This window comes from Mizuhopecten yessoensis, unplaced genomic scaffold (genome assembly GCF_002113885.1).
Source record: "Mizuhopecten yessoensis strain PY_sf001 unplaced genomic scaffold, ASM211388v2 scaffold523, whole genome shotgun sequence".
NCBI classification, from domain to species: domain Eukaryota; kingdom Metazoa; phylum Mollusca; class Bivalvia; order Pectinida; family Pectinidae; genus Mizuhopecten; species Mizuhopecten yessoensis.
Genome location: NW_018403589.1, coordinates 1593921 through 1610666, shown reverse-complemented (window position 1 = coordinate 1610666; position 16746 = coordinate 1593921). Strand labels below are relative to the sequence as shown.

At 35.9% G+C, this 16746-nt stretch overlaps 2 protein-coding genes across 3 annotated transcripts in view; both read right to left on the bottom strand.

Moving 5' to 3' along the window:
- LOC110450547 overlaps nucleotides 1-5519 on the bottom strand; it is a 19447-nt gene extending 13928 nt beyond the window's left edge. Inside the window, exons 1-5 of one of the 2 annotated variants that reach the window (XM_021498135.1) lie at nucleotides 5341-5519; nucleotides 3815-4223; nucleotides 3480-3613; nucleotides 1204-1267; nucleotides 289-530 (exon numbers count right to left, since the gene is read on the bottom strand). In XM_021498135.1, the coding sequence (XP_021353810.1) occupies nucleotides 289-530; nucleotides 1204-1267; nucleotides 3480-3613; nucleotides 3815-4181 (807 nt within the window). In that variant the 5' untranslated portion in view covers nucleotides 4182-4223; nucleotides 5341-5519. The remainder of the gene's footprint in view (nucleotides 1-288; nucleotides 531-1203; nucleotides 1268-3479; nucleotides 3614-3814; nucleotides 4224-5340) is intronic. The other variant, XM_021498142.1, reaches the window with a different exon arrangement.
- Nucleotides 5520-11677: 6158 nt separating this feature from the next.
- LOC110450546 (cilia- and flagella-associated protein 74-like) overlaps nucleotides 11678-16746 on the bottom strand; it is a 49567-nt gene continuing 44498 nt past the window's right edge. The window contains exons 39-44 of the mRNA XM_021498119.1: nucleotides 16362-16489; nucleotides 15532-15543; nucleotides 14756-14773; nucleotides 13137-13205; nucleotides 12647-12712; nucleotides 11678-12179 (exon numbers count right to left, since the gene is read on the bottom strand). Of these exons, the coding sequence (XP_021353794.1) occupies nucleotides 12081-12179; nucleotides 12647-12712; nucleotides 13137-13205; nucleotides 14756-14773; nucleotides 15532-15543; nucleotides 16362-16489 (392 nt within the window). The 3' untranslated portion in view covers nucleotides 11678-12080. The remainder of the gene's footprint in view (nucleotides 12180-12646; nucleotides 12713-13136; nucleotides 13206-14755; nucleotides 14774-15531; nucleotides 15544-16361; nucleotides 16490-16746) is intronic.

Below are 16746 nucleotides of genomic sequence, written 5' to 3'. Positions count from 1 at the left end.
GGGGGGGGGCCATATACCCATCATTTAGACAAAATAAATTCCCCTTGTCCCAAGGATGCTCTAGACAAAAGGAAATATGTAAGATTTGAACTCCTCAAAGATGTAAAATAATGGTTTAGATCTGTATGCATGTGTATAAGATTATAGGGAAGAGTTTCCAACTGTTTAATTAGTATGGCCCCAGGACTAACTCACCTATCATTCTGAATTTGCTATCTAGCATCTTTCTCGAGAAATGTGGAAGTCGTTTAGAGTACCACAATTGTCTAGCACTAAGTCACATTGTACCTTTATGTCTGCAACATCTTTTGGGTGAGGGCAATCCACAGACGTAGAGTTGTCTGTCCTTGACTGATCCATTTCCTGTCCTAGTCTCGTGTTGGTGTACTCGTTAACCTTTCCATTCTGACATCTCCACATGTGTGTGATTAGCATGCTCCGGTCCACAAAAATCTCGTCACAATACCGGCAGTGGAAATGATCCTGTATGTCAGTTTGACAATGCTCAATACACAACTCAAAAGTTTCACCTGCACAACATACAATGTAAATCATAATTCATTGTTAGCTCTCTACTTTTTTTTAAATGTGAACATGAAATTTTCACAATTTGTTTTTCACTCATAATGAATAGCTGAGTTGTCATATTATAACACTTCAAAATGTGATAGATATTATAATCATCTGTGAAAAAATCCTGTCCATCACTAGTAAAGTTACGAAAGAGTTGTCCATTTTACAGCAACGGAAGGGGGTCATTTCTCTCCAATGGCAGTCACACAGAGAATAGGTCTAGGGTAAACTAACTCAAAGCTAATCAAAGTCAGTTTTGTACCAGAACTAATCAAAAGGGATTTGGTAGAAATTCACTAAACCTGACAGAAATGTGTTGGCCTCTTGTCTCCTCGCTATTACACTAGGTAAATTGCAGTGAATTGGATTGGAACGCAGTGTTTATTTGCTTTATTTGTCATTAAATAGCAAAGAGATGTTGAAATAGCTTTGTTGTAAACATGGTTTTGAATGTTACCAGATGTTTTAGCAATACTGTTAAGATAGAGACAGGCCTAATATATCTATGATAAATTACATAAATATGAGTTTGATTTATAAGTTAGAATAACAGTATGGTTTAATAACACCCAACTCATTAGCTTACATTACATGACTATTGAATATGCCCCAAAAATGTGTTTATACTACCTTGAAAAACAATTTTGGATGGAAGCTTATCATCAGGAGCTGTCACCAAAGCAGGAGATTTTTTCTGAAGCAGAAACAAAATCACCATATGAATAAAATATATTAAGTTCTAAATACATTAAACAAGAGTACTGCAGGGTGGAACAATATACACCCGTCAATCTGACCTACTAACAGGAGTACCACAGGGCAGAACAATATAAGTCTGTTCCACACCAATCTGACATACAAACCGGAGTACCACACGGCGGAACAATATAAGCCTGTTCCACACCAATCTGACCTACTAACAGGAGTACCACACGACAGAACAATATAAGCGTATTCCGCACCAATCTGACCTACTAACAGGAGAACCACAGGGTGGAACAATATACCCCCGTCAATCTGACCTACGAACAGGAGTACCACAGGAGAGACCAATATAAGCCTGTTCCACAACAATCTGACCTACCAACAGGAGTACCACAGGACAGGACAATATAAGCCTGTTCCACTCCAATCTTACATCCTAACAGGAATACCACAGGACGGAACAATATAAGCCTGTTTCACAACAATCTGACCTACCAACAGGAGTACCACAGGAGAGACCAATATAAGCCTGTTCCCCAACAATCCGACCTACTAACAGGAGTCTAAATACATTAAACAAGAGTACTGCAGGGTGGGACAATATACACCCGTCAATCTGACCTACGAACAGGAGTACCACAGGGCAGAAAAATATAGGTCTGTTCCACACCAATCTGACCCACTAACAGGAGTACCACAGGACAGAACAATAGAAGCCTGTACCACACCAATCGGACCTACTAACAGGAGTCCCACAGGACAGAACAATATAAGGCTGTTCCACAACAATCTTACCTACTAACAGGAGTACCACGGGGCAGAACAATATAAGTCTGTTCCACACCAATCTGACATCCTAACAGGAATACCACAGGGCGGAACAATATAAGCCTGTTCCACAACAATCTGACCTACTAACAGGGGTATCACAGGGCGGAACAATATAAGCCTGTTCCACAACAATCTGACCTACTAACAGGAGTACCACAGGGTGGAACAATATAAGCATGTTCCACACCAATCTGACCTACTAACAGGAGTACCACAGAGCGAAACAATATAAGCCTGTTCCACACCAATCTGACCTACTTTAAATCCTTATGATGTACTATTGTATCTAAATGTATGAAAATATGGAAATATAAGGAGAAGAAAACAACCTTTGTGATATGTTTGATAGGTGTATAAAAATCTAAATATTCTTCCCTATTTTTCTCCTACCTCTAATGTAAGATACACATTTCCCCTGTGGAACATTCATGTAGGATATGAGTTTCTTTAGGATACAAGTTTCTTCAAGATATATGTTTATTTAGGATATGCTTTTATTAAGGATATGTGTATCTTTGGGATATGTGTTTATTCAAAAAGGATATGTGTTTCATTAGGATACAAGTTTCTTTAGGATATGTGTTTCATTAGGATATATGTTAATTTAGGATATGTGTTAATTTAGGATATGTGTTAATTTAGGATATATGTTTCTTTAGGACATGTGTTTCTTTAAGATATATGAGTTTCGTAAGGATATATGTTTCTTTAAGATATGTGTTACTTAAGGATATGAGTTTTTATAGGATATATATATGTTTCTCTCACCCTGGAGTATCAGCTACCACACAAAGTTAACACTTCAAACATGTGTTTTACAAAACCATACACGGACACAGTCTATTATCAACTGGGGCAGATTTTAATTGTACATAGGATTAAGGTTGTATTTCCCTTTAGCTCAGTGGTAGAGCGTCCGACTAGGAACCAAGGGATCGCAGGTTTGATCCCCAGTGGAAGCATACTATTCTCTTTCCTGTTATAAATGGTGTCTGTGGCCCTCCCTGTGGTGACAGGGAGTTAGAACCAGGGTTGTGGTGTTCCAGGGCAAACACATTTAAAAAGGGGGGAGTAGTGTGGCAGATTTTAATTGTACATCATAAGAATTACGGTCACCTTCTAACTTATAGGTAAAGGGAATTCTACTTAAGCTCAGAGGTAGAGCGTCCGAATAGGAACCCAGGGATTGCGGGTTCGATTCCCGATGGAAGCACACTATTCTCTTTCCTGTTATACCAACAATCAAATGACTTAGTTATCAAATAGTTGTCGATATGTAAGAAAAATATCAAATTAGAAATGTTACCATTCATGTATAAGATTTTCCTCTGCAGAAAGATGAAGTTTATAAACATGTTGTGCAGACTTACCATGCTTTTCATGTGTTTGACCAGATGGGAATGAAAAGCATTTCTTTTCAACAGCTGTTTAGCACAGCTTGGGCAATGGTAGTGACCTCTAGGCTTGTCACCACAATCCCGGAAACACTTCACTATTATCACATCTGAAATCAATCAAGACAAACCACTTAAAAAGAACTGAAGAAAAACTGTTAAACATAAAATTAACGTCATTTCATGTCAGAACAAATTGTTAAAATGTAAATATTTTCACAGAACCAGATTACATGTACTCAAAGACAAATTGCTGAGTGCAGTTTCTGATTGATAATTGCTGCTTTTTAAAGACATCTATTTTTGCTTACCATCATATTTGACTGAATGTGCAAAGTGTTTCAGCTCCAGGTGATCTCTAACCCGTGAAGGCTTGGCTGGTTTGAAGTGTGTTTTGTCACAGAACGGACAGTGAACAGATTTACAGCCACAGTCGGAACTCTTACAGTATCCCAATCTGACCGAATCGGTCAGTGGGATGAAAGTGATGTCTGTGGTCTTTAGAGGATAGTCATGGTCACCTCCACCAGTATCTTCTTCTCCTGTAGCAGTATCCATTCCTTCATCATCACCTTTGTCTGTAGCCTTACCCAGTCCATTAGCATCACCAGTATTTGTATCAACTCCATCTCCTGTGGCCATGTCCATTACACCAGCTTCATCTCCACCTGTAGCCATGTCCAACGTAGGATCTTCAGCTGTGTTCTGTGCAGCTGATAACTAAGTGACAAATCACAGACTTATTCTTCATCATATACATAACGTAGATTGAAATTTCAGTGTTATTATGTTAATTATCCAAAGAGTGATGATAGATCTATAAATATTTAATGATATTCAATGTGACACATGCCTTTTTTTTTTAAATTGATGAGCTTCATCAAGGTATCAAATAATTGATCAGATATATATGTATAGGATGTTTTATTTCTTCCATCAAACAAAAAAACAGAAAAGAGAGCTAACATTTTAAATTACCTCACTGAACACTTTAAAATGAAATTGTTTGGGAAGCATAGATCTCCATCCCATGAAAATGTTTTAAGAGAAGATTTACAACATATGAAATTAAAAGTTAGATCAAATTTGCCAAGGAGAGGCCAAATACACTGTAGGGCAAATACATTTTGATTTTTTTTTAAATTTCCACGAACCCAAGCACATTTAAGTACCGCAACTGCAAGGTATCGCTGGGTTACAACACTGGCTCTGCTACTAGTATAATAACAATAATAACGGTATTTCTTACTGACTACTGAGTATTAACTGTTAACAGGTATAGTACACTCTGCCGATTGAGCTATATAGCTGTAAAGACCTATAATAGCTCTATTGACCATCTGAAATAGGTCTATTGAGCAATTTTGATGTGATTTTCTTTTTGAAGGAAAACGAAACAAAGTCGCTTTTAAAAGAGGATTTTATCATTAGGTTGATAACAATAGAGATTAAATATAAGTTTTCTTTTTTAAAACTAATGATGAAAAAAAATCGGAAATTTTACATTTACGAAAATTGAAAAAAAAAATCTAAATGGATAGGCCTATACTTTTTGTAGTCAACATTACCATATAAACCTTTTTGTTTTATGCGACTTCGCTTTGATTTAATGAAAATTGAAATCTGAGAAATTATGGTTCAATACAGCTATAATTTATAGGTGAATACTACCTAGCTCAATCGGCAGAGTGTACTGGACCTGGTTAAGACGCCCCAGTTAAAGACTAAATTGTATAGCAGTAACCAGCGTGTTCAAACAATATTGAAACGCTTCATGCGATGCATCTACGCATCTTATTAAATGAAGATGAGCCAATCGGTCCGTCCCTGTACAGACCTATTCAAACATTCATTGCAGATGTCTTCAACGTTTCTCTGTCATGTTTTCTTCTCTCCAACCCCCAGGTGATCACGGGCAAACAGAAAGTAGCCTCGTCTGCTGCTAATTGCACTTTCCTCGAGTTGTTACAACATGAAAATGGCGTTTCAACTGAATCCGATTGTAGCGGCCTCGTGCGCTAGATCCAAACAATCGAAGAAGGATAACTCTCGCATGCTCAGGGGCAGATTTGTTGATAAAGGGTACTGGATCAGAGTTCGCTGTACATGATGTCCAGCAAAGTAAATGAAACTATCAGGTTTTATACATGGCGTTCGTTTTTCTTTATATATTTACAACTAAGGAAAGATCATTATAATAGGTTACCTGGCAGTTACACTAAGATATGATTTTGATTCGAAAAGCTAAGTTATGTTACATCTTCGTTATATATTTAAAGAGACGTTTTAGTAATACTTTTTTTCTTTTCCCCTTGTGTTTATCTTCATAAATTAACAGATCAGTAGGTGTGGGTTTTTTTAATCTATCAAATAAAATAATTAAAAATGAATGGGTACTTTCCAAAATTAAAACTACAATTTACGTGTGAAACTTAGCTCTTAGCTTTCCGACATTTCCCCTGGCAAAGTCTCAGTATCAAACGCAAACACAGCTTACCGGTTTTTTGATGGAATGTCCACTTTATAGTGACATAAGAAATGATATGTTGATTAAGTTGCGTCGGTATCATCCATTACCTCTAGATACGCTTTTGCATGGAAATGTTGATCTAACATTAGGTGAAATCCAAACTATTTTTGAAATTGTTCAAATATTTATTCGTACAAGTAGAATATATAGTCTTGCAGAACAGATGAACTTATCCTATAGTCTATCCTTTCATTCCTTGTCTTTCTATTAAACCTACTCAACACTATCACTATCTTTTCTGAACCATCATGTCATAAGTGATTTTTGTGATATGAACTATACAAACAAATGTCTTTTTCTTTTCTGCCTGGCACAATGAAACGATACCTAGAAGGAGCTTGAATGTACAACAGAGCAAGATGATTAGGAATGAGCATTTACATGGACAATTTCAACAGAGGAAGTAGCCGTAGTGTTTAGCTAGTATGTATTATACATTACTATACATTAATTTGTTGTATATGATAAGAAATGCAATAAAATATTCTTGTGATTTCCCGGCACTTTCAACCTGTTTCTTGTTTACTTTTTCTGATTTCCTAATTTGTTTTATGGTATAAAAATGTACATATATGTCTATTGTCGCCATCACATTGTTGTAGTACAATTGTTGAGGAGAGGGATTTTAATAGTTGTCATAACTTGTGCCCAATCCTCTTGCTTGAATTCATAAGCAATAAAATATGTTTAAACTAAATTAAACTAAACATATGTCAGCCTTCTATCAAAACATAAAATGAATATCCCATGAAACACCATTTTCTAGTTAAATGACTGCATTTTCAGCTACATGTATTTGGATGACGTCGTCATTAAATAACAAGAAATGTTACTGTGTAGTATATACGTCTCTGATTGCATGACACTTTTAATGGTAGGCTCTTCTATCTATTTTTTTACAATATGACCTACAGGGACGACTAACCTCTAAGCTGTACAAGTCTGAACGTTTCCATTTTTCGATCGAGAGAGAACCTGTCCTTTCTTGACAGTAACATCCAGGCTGTTGGCATTTGTGGTCGTCCTCTTTACCTCATTGCTGAATAGTCGTTTTCCTTGTGCGATATGAATGTCGACAATTCTGCTTATTAGTGTGCCTTCTGATTTTGCTGATTAGTGTGCCTTATGATTTTGCTGATTAGTGTGCCTTATGATTTTGCTGATTAGCGTGTGCCTTATGATTTTGCTGATTAGTGTGCCTTATGATTTTGCTGATTAGTGTGCCTTATGATTTTGCTGATAAGTGTGCCTTATGATTTTGCTGATTAGTGTGCCTTATGATTTTGCTGATTAGTGTGCCTTATGATTTTGCTGATTAGTGTGCCTTATGATTTTGCTGATTAGTGTGCCTTATGATTTTGCTGATTAGTGTGCCTTATGATTTTGCTGATTAGTGTGCCTTATGATTTTGCTGATTAGTGTGCCTTATGATTTTGCTGATTAGTGTGCCTTATGATTTTGCTGATTAGTGTGCCTTATGATTTTGCTGATTAGTGTGCCTTATGATTTTGCTGATTAGTGTGCCTTATGATTTTGCTGATTAGTGTGCCTTATGATTTTGCTGATTAGTGTGCCTTATGATTTTGCTGATTAGTGTGCCTTATGATTTTGCTGATTAGTGTGCCTTATGATTTTGCTGATTAGTGTGCCTTATGATTTTGCTGATTAGTGTGCCTTATGATTTTGCTGATTAGTGTGCCTTATGATTTTGCTGATTAGTGTGCCTTATGATTTTGCTGATTAGTGTGCCTTATGATTTTGCTGATTAGTGTGCCTTATGATTTTGCTGATTAGTGTGCCTTATGATTTTGCTGATTAGTGTGCCTTTTGATTTTGCTGATTAGTGTGCCTTATGATTTTGCTGATTAGTGTGCCTTATGATTTTGCCGATTGGTGTGCCTTATGATTTTACTGAGTAGTGTGTCTTATGATTTTGCTGATTAATGTGCCTTATGATTTTGCTGATTAGTGTGCCTTATGATTTTACTGATTAGTGTGCCTTATGATTTTGCTGATTAGTGTGCCTTATGATTTTGCTGATTAATGTGCCTTATGATTTTGCTGATTAGTGTGCCTGTTGATTTTGCTGATTAGTGTGCCTTATGATTTCTCTGATTAGTGTGCCTTATGATTTCGCTGATTAGTGTGCCTTATGATTTCGCTGATAAGTGTGCCTTATGAATTTGCTGATAAGTGTGCCTTATGATTTTGCTGATTAGTGTGCCTTATGATTTTGCTGATTAGTGTGCCTTATGAATTTGCTGATTAGCGTGCCTTTTGATTTTGCTGATTAGTGGGCCTTGTGATTTTGCTGATTAGTGTGCCTTATGATTTTGCCGATTAGTGTGCCTTATGATTTTGCTGATTAGTGTGCCTTATGAATTTGCTGATTAGTGTGCCTTTTGATTTTGCTGATTAGTGTGCCTTATGAATTTGCTGATTAGCGTGCCTTTTGATTTTGCTGATTAGTGGGCCTTGTGATTTTGCTGATTAGTGTGCCTTATGATTTTGCCAATTAGTGTGCCTTATGATTTCGCTGATCCGTGTGCCTTATGATTTTACTGATTAGTTTGCCTTATGATTTTGCTGATTAGAGCCGTATGATTTTGCTGATTAGTGTGCCTTATATGGTCGTCCTCTTTACCTCATTGCTGAATAGTCGTTTTCCTTGTGCGATATGAATGTCGACAATTCTGCTTATTAGTGTGCCTTCTGATTTTGCTGATTAGTGTGCCTTATGATCTTGCTGATTAGTGCGACTTATGATTTTGCCGATTAGTGTGCCTTATGAATTTGCTGATTAGCGTGCCTTTTGATTTTGCTGATTAGTGGGCCTTGTGATTTTGCTGATTAGTGTGCCTTATGATCTTGCTGATTAGTGCGACTTATGATTTTGCCGATTAGTGTGCCTTATGAATTTGCTGATTAGAGTGCCTTTTGATTTTGCTGATTAGTGGGCCTTGTGATTTTGCTGATTAGTGTTCCTTATGATTTTGCCGATTAGTGTGCCTTATGATTTTGATGATTAGTGTGCCTTATGATTTTGCCGATTAGTGTGCCTTATAATTTTGCTGATTAGTGTGCCTTATGATCTTGCTGATTAGTGCGACTTATGATTTTGCCGATTAGTGTGCCTTATAATTTTGCTGATTAGTGTGCCTTATGATTTTGCCAATTAGTGTGCCTTATGATTTCGCTGATAAGTGTGCCTTATGATTTTGCTGATAAGTGTGCCTTATGATTTTGCTGATTAGCGTGCCTTTTGATTTTGCTGATTAGTGTGCCTTATGATCTTGCTGATTAGTGCGACTTATGATTTTGCCGATTAGTGTGCCTTATGATTTTGATGATTAGTGTGCCTTATGATTTTGCCGATTAGTGTGCCTTATGATTTTGCTGATACGTGTGCCTTATGATTTTACTGATTAGTTTGCCTTATGATTTTGCTGATTAGTGCCGTATGATTTTGCTGATTAGTGTGCCTTATGATTTTACTGATTAGCGTGCCTTATGATTTAGCTGATTAGCGTGCTTTATTATTTTGCTGATTAGTGTGCCTCATGATTTTGCTGATTAGTGTGCCTTATGATTTTGCTGATTAGCGTGCATGATTTTGCTGATTAGTGTGCCTTATGATTTTATTGATTAGCGTGCCTTATGATTTAGCTGATTAGCGTGCTTTATTATTTTGCTGATTAGTGTGCCTCATGATTTTGCTGATTAGTGTGCCTTATTATTTTGCTGATTAGTGTGCCTTATGATTTTGCTGGTTAGCGTGCATGATTTTGCTGATTAGTGTGCCTTATGATTTTACTGATTAGCGTGCCTTATGATTTAGCTAATTAGCGTGCTTTATTATTTTGCTGATTAGTGTGCCTCATGATTTTGCTGATTAGTGTGCCTTATGATTTTGCTGATTAGTGTGCCTTATAATTTTGCCGATTAGTGTGCCTTATGATTTTGCTGATACGTGTGCCTTATGATTTTATTGATTAGTTTGCCTTATGATTTTGCTGATTAGTGTGCCGTATGATTTTGCTGATTAGCGTGCTTTATTATTTTACTGATTAGTGTGCCTTATGATTTCTTTTGCTTGTATTTTACCTACATTTACGTGACGGATGTCTTCAACGAAGCAGAATTTTACATTCAAATGTGTACGTGTGAAATATTTTCTGACTGCCATAATTTCATCGATTTTGATTTCAAATTATGGTTTTGTTTACACTTTGGTATATATTTGTATCTCCATAAAGCTATACCGTTCATGAATTCTGGTGTGATGTATTTGTGTCAACGGAAATCTTACCTGTATATTGCTACAAATTATATGTGCCTTTCGTGTAAATCATTATATATGTGGTGTGAACTGCCTTATTTTTCTTTCTCAGATATTGTCGTTTGTCCTTCACACATGTTTTGCCTCTCCTTGTATGATTTTAGGAGGGATTGAAGTCAGTGGGAGCGCTGCATCTCTTTGGATACAGACCTATGCAGAAATTCCCCATCAGGGATATTTGAAAGTAAGTTTCTTGCAACGCCATTAGTCCAATAACTATACTATAGAAATTGCAAGATATTTGTTTTTCAGCATTGTCTATATATTTAATAACACAAAGTGTTTCAGGGAACTGAAGAGAATATATTATGGCTACATAATGCAGAAAGAAAAACAAAAAGAAATGGAGACAAGGTTTTATCTTATCTTAAACAGACATCATGGGGCAAAATTGCGAGGTATTATTTTAACTTTAAGCTATTCGCCTTGATGAATATATGCACACTAATTATGAAATTAGATATAATTAACATCGCCATCATAGAGAAAAAAATATTGGTTTATAAAAATACTGTAAACCATTGTCTTTTTTCCTTTTCAAATTTCTCTGAACAAGGAATAAGCGACATCTTTGGATCATTTTCCCTTTTTTTTCAACCACAACATATATAGCGACATCATTAAAGCAGTTCAAACAGTGTTCTGATCATGCTTTTTTCAGACCATAAGCTAGCTTGATCTTTCTGCAATCCTAGCCAGAGTTGAAGAACAGAATTTATTGCTAAGAGTACAACTTTCCTTTGATACTTGTTTTTTTCAGTTTATGTTTAAACTATGTGAAGTATTTGAACACAGAGATTATGTTAAACGGTTGACCTTTGAGCACAATCATATGACAAACCTGCAGTGTTTCAACATGCATAAACAGTAAATATAAAGACTCTGAAATATGGAGTTTACCAAAGAGAATCAAACTACTGTTACATCCTTCCACTCTACAGAACTTAACTAGAAACCAATGCTAGATTGCACATTTGTTTTGCTTAAATTACGTGGATGTCCAAAAGTTAATTCGCATATTGTCTCAGAATCAAGTGATAATGAACTTCTGATCAGTCATATATATACATGTAGTTATGTAGTTTCTGAATGGTAACGGAGTCCTTAGCCGTTCCGCTATCTACATAAACTCAACTCAAACTGGTGATAATGATTTGCCCAGTATCAGTAAAGCTTTGTTGTACACAAACCAAACACTGTGTATATATATTTGTAATTTATTTCATGTTTATAAAATAGTAATACATAACCATTTCATTCATTCACAAGAATTTAATTTCAAACGTCCTTACGTAATGTGTTAAAAACATACCACGTATCAGTAATAAGTTATAAAACTGATTGTTGTGCAAGGATTTCAAATAACTTACGCTGCTAAGACAGACGTATCACGTTTCAACAAACAAAAGATGTATTCTGAAAACACCCTGTGTTACTGCCCCTGGTAGGGGACACCCAGTGTTACTGCCCCTGGTAGGGGACACTCAATGCAATTATCTTGTAGTCATCACCTTCTTGGAAAAGTTTTTCCGAACAAATCATTTAATGCGGTGGTGTAGAACAATCACTTTTGATGAAAGTGAGATTATTTTTCGAAGTTTTAAAGTGCCAACATAACAATAACGGAAACAAAGTTCAAATAATTCAAGTTATCACAGACAGGTATAACGTATAAATAAACAGTGAAATCAAGTTGTCGAGGAAGTCTTTAGTCGGAAACAACCATTGCCCGAAGCATAATTTTCAGTTGTTCCGTAACATCTCCCTTCAAAGATAAAGTCACAGTTCCCTCAACAATCTGGTTGGGCTGAAATTGAAAAAAAAAAAAAAAAAATCAGAAAATATTTTCGAACAATACATTTAACAAACATCTATAATATACATGATACAATATTTCCTTGCTAATGTAAATTACTTTTTTGTTGTTTTCACAGCATATTGACGAAACGTTGAGAAAAGGTTAAAACATCATTATTGCGACGTCATTATACAGATTTTTATTTTCAATGCCATAATAAAATAATTCGATTGCAATACAATATTACAAGCCATTGACGAACTACTTTTTTTGTATTTTGCAAATTCACTAAACGAGTGATCCCTAATATCGACGTTTCCCAATTTTGTGTATATTTTGAATATATTTTTTAAAAAAATGTGAAAAGACCAAACCTTTCCATTCTATGAAAATGTAGCTTGATGATACTGCTAAAAAAATGAGCGAGGAAGAGACTGGGAAAAGCTTTTAACAAAATAAATAACATCAATATTTACATCATGTCCAGGAGGCGGTGTCCATGTGATGGTGACGGGTTTCAATATACCAGCTTCCACCATACCCTGTAAAGGACACCACAGTCGTTAACAAATGACACACAGTTAAACTGGCAGTAGGAAGTTCTATTACAATGACAAACACCTTTAACGGAATCCAAGGTTCAGCAGTGAAGCTATACTGATACATTTTGGTACTTTCTGTTCCAATTAACAAGGGTTTTAAAAAAGTCGTAAATGTAAAGAAGTGAATTGTAACACATTGAGTGAGTATCTGTGAATAAAATATAAGGCTAAAGATGAGCAATACCTTAAAACTAACCCGAGGAAAACTGTATGCCTTTCCCATTCAAAAACTCATTTTCAATGGAAGTTTGTAAGAGTACATGAGCCCATCTGTTGGATAAGGAATTTACCTTTATACTTATATCTACGACATCAGCGACGTGACACCCGTATTATTCCAAAATATAGAAACATGTTTGCTTACCTTCTGTGGTTCTATACCAAAACCTTTGGCGACAATGGGTTGCACGTTATCAAATTGGAATTCTCCGTTCTGTAAATAAGAAAAATGTCAAATAATTAAAACGAGATCCTAGTGATACTGTCAGACCAGGGGTGATGATAATGTGTAATAGCATTGTGTTGATTTAACATTTATCAGATCAGATCATATACACGCTATACAAATACTGTGATGTGATCAAGACCGGTATGTTATGAATACAAAGAAAATCTAGCTCTCTGTCCTTAAATATTAGATTCAAACTACAATATATAACATGGTAACACCCCAATGACTTTCTTGCGTCAGAATTGTTTAACGTTACTTCTGAGAACAATTGCAGTAACACATTTCATACAATCAGAGATGTATATCACACGTCTATGATACAATGAGACATTGTCTAATTGTCTTCTTTAATGCAATGAGCCAGCATAAATTACAAAACGATTTAAAGGCGTTCTTTCAAATTTGATTTTATGTTTTTAATCAATAAAACTAAAGCCCCTGTCACACCTAGCCGCGTTGCCACTGCGATTGCACGGCGTTGTTAAATTTCCCAGAGCGCCGTGAGATCGCAGGAAAAAAATGATATTTTTCATGAAGATGGCAATGTCACGCCGTTCTCACGGCAACCTTTGCGTTTCTACGGAGCTCCATGGCGTTCTACCGCGTTCCTACGGAGTTCTAGTTGGCGATTGTCTGCGCACTCATGGCACTTCCACTGCGTGCATCGAGTTGTCATGGCGCATATAAGTGCGGTAGAGACGCAGTGTCATCTCAGAGAACGCTGTACAATCGCAGTGCAAGGCCACCGATAACCATTGGGTTCGCACTGCGACCTCTGTGCGCACCCATGGCGATCCTGTGGCATAACTGCGTACGCGTTGCTACAGCGATCCCACTGCGCTCTTAACAGACTGCCAAGCGACGGCATTTGTTTTGGGCATGCTCAAAGTATGCGCCGTTGCTGGCGATGCTTGCGATTCCACTGCACGCAGATCGGCGTTCTGGATTTTTCTTGGACGCCATGGGAACGCGGCCCTTGTGTGACAGGGGTTTAAGGAAATTAATCGGCATAAACTATGACATGAAAAGATAAAGTAACTCTGCTCGTCAGTTGAGGTTCCGTAATGTAATTTTAACGTGATTAATTACACAAATGTTATTTACCCCAGGTCTGCTAATAAAATGAAAAGTTATAACTTAACATTACTTTCAGAAAACGTTTAAAAGCCTAATACGAATATTGTACGTATACTTTTTAATCTCTAAATAGAAGTTGTTTGGTTAATTTTCATATTAAATATTAAATAAATATTATATTTCACTAGATCATGATCAGCTTGCCATCAGAAAAAGCTCGGCAGGGAGAGTACAATATGTTTTCCACAACATAATTTTAAACAGCAAAAAGTTTAATTTTTTCCAAAGAAAAATACGCTAAATGACATTTCCAACACGTAGCCTCACATATGGTTTCAACAAAATACCTGTTCAACTATATATATGTAACTCTATTAAAACGTTTTCTTTAAAAATATAATGGACCTAGCTGCATAAAACATTAATAATTTTGATCTTTGCAGTGATTGGCCTACCTTGGATCCTCGTACATCCTATTGGTTGTTAGATGATCACAGGGTGGTGAGTGATTGGTTAGGTAGTTTGGCACAAACAGCAGTGGATTGTGAAGGTGAGGAATTACAGTGGCATATTAGTATAAATTTTAGTATGGCAGGATTTTGACAAAAAGGTATAAAAATAACATATAGTTTGACGAAAGTATAAAATTAAATATAGCATCCTGAAAAGAAATTTTCGAGTAAAAAGTTAATATGATAATAATATCCGTATCCCCCTATTTCTTTAGAAAAACACAATTCAGATATATATATATATATATAAATTTCTGCATGTGTAGCTAAATATAATTTGATTTTAAATTTTGATAGAAATGCAATAAACTATTAAATGAAGAGATTTTAAGAAGAAATGTTCAAACACTTGCACTGCCTGTCCAGGAATAACTAGATAATTAGCTTTTAATGTGTTAAAACTTATATATGTTTATTATTATAACAGGTCAACTGCTCTTCACACTCCTCAAACCATTTTTTCTCTTTTCTTACAATTACAAATAAAAAAAAATCTAGACACTGGTTTTTGTCACATATTCTTCCAACTGCTCTTAATTTTACCTTATTCCAGATGCAGACATATAAAACTCAAAACGATTCACCAACACTTCCCAACTATTTCTTTCCTAATTCATGAAATTCAATCACAACCATAGCTAGCTCATTATCTATTTTTGTTGATGCTAAAATCTACAATTAATATCTATATTAGGTATCTATCTTGCAGTGAACTGTACCTTTCTGCCATCCTGTTTTAGAAAAACATGTACACCACAGAAATTAATATATATAATAAGAAGCACACAAGTACGAGGAAATCAACACAGGAGAAATTACATACAACGCTTACAAAGTTAAGGAGGCATCCTACTCAAAGGTATTTATCTCACATCCGTATTTTTAGAGAAGTTTTTTCCCCTAGTGCACTTGATTAATACTTAGACATTTGCGATAAAAAATTGTCTTCTTTCTAAATTTGCTTGCAAAATTTTAATTGGGGATACACATAACAGGTAAGACACCTTCATAAAGCAAAGGGAGACTGAAGGAAATAAAGATGAAACATTCTGTGGAAAATTGATGCATTTATTAGGATGTTTTGTATTCTCACAATAGCTTTTTAACAGTAGAAAAAATGGCAAATCAAAATTCATCTTATTTAGAAAGCAAATCATTTTTTTTTTCAAAAAATCATTCTGATGTTCCAAGATGGAACGATAATGTGTGAAATCAGTGCAAATAAAGACACAATGATGGAACATGCTGTTAGTAAAGTGACCACATCAACCTAGACGTATCATTAATATGCTTTGTTATCATCAACGTATTCCGTTATGTCAGAGACAAGGAGAAACAAATCACACAGTTATAGTAAAACCGGTAAGAAATATACAATAAATCGGATGTCCATGTGTTTCCTGGTGCCATTCTCACGAAAACCTTCTGCACACATCCACCTGTGCTGATTGAGACACAGGGTTCAGTAGGTCCAGCGGTTGGTGTTACGTTATACACAATTATAACCACACTAAAGGGTAAAAACATTGAGTTGGGGATCTCCACCTACCTTTTTTTGACTGACCGCCATTGTCCGAACACAGCCAATCTGTAAGTCGCGGGACCCTGGCACAAACTCGTTCTCCTTGGCAATGCTCTGTAGTGTGAGCAGCACTGGTTCCAAACCTAGGCGACCCTCTGAACACAGGGAATTTAGCTTAAATTTTAGCACTAAGGATTGAGTGACTTAATACTTTATATATATGTAATGTATGAACCATAAGCCAATGAACAGTTGAAATAATATGTAAAATTTGTTTGTTTGTCTAGGATTCAACTTTCTCGCAAAAGCTTATATTATATGGTGACGGGGGCCTAGGGAGACCCATCGAAGAGGAACGAGAAGGTAACCAAGAAAAGCCAAGAATTAATTTGGATAATTTCAATGCATTGCA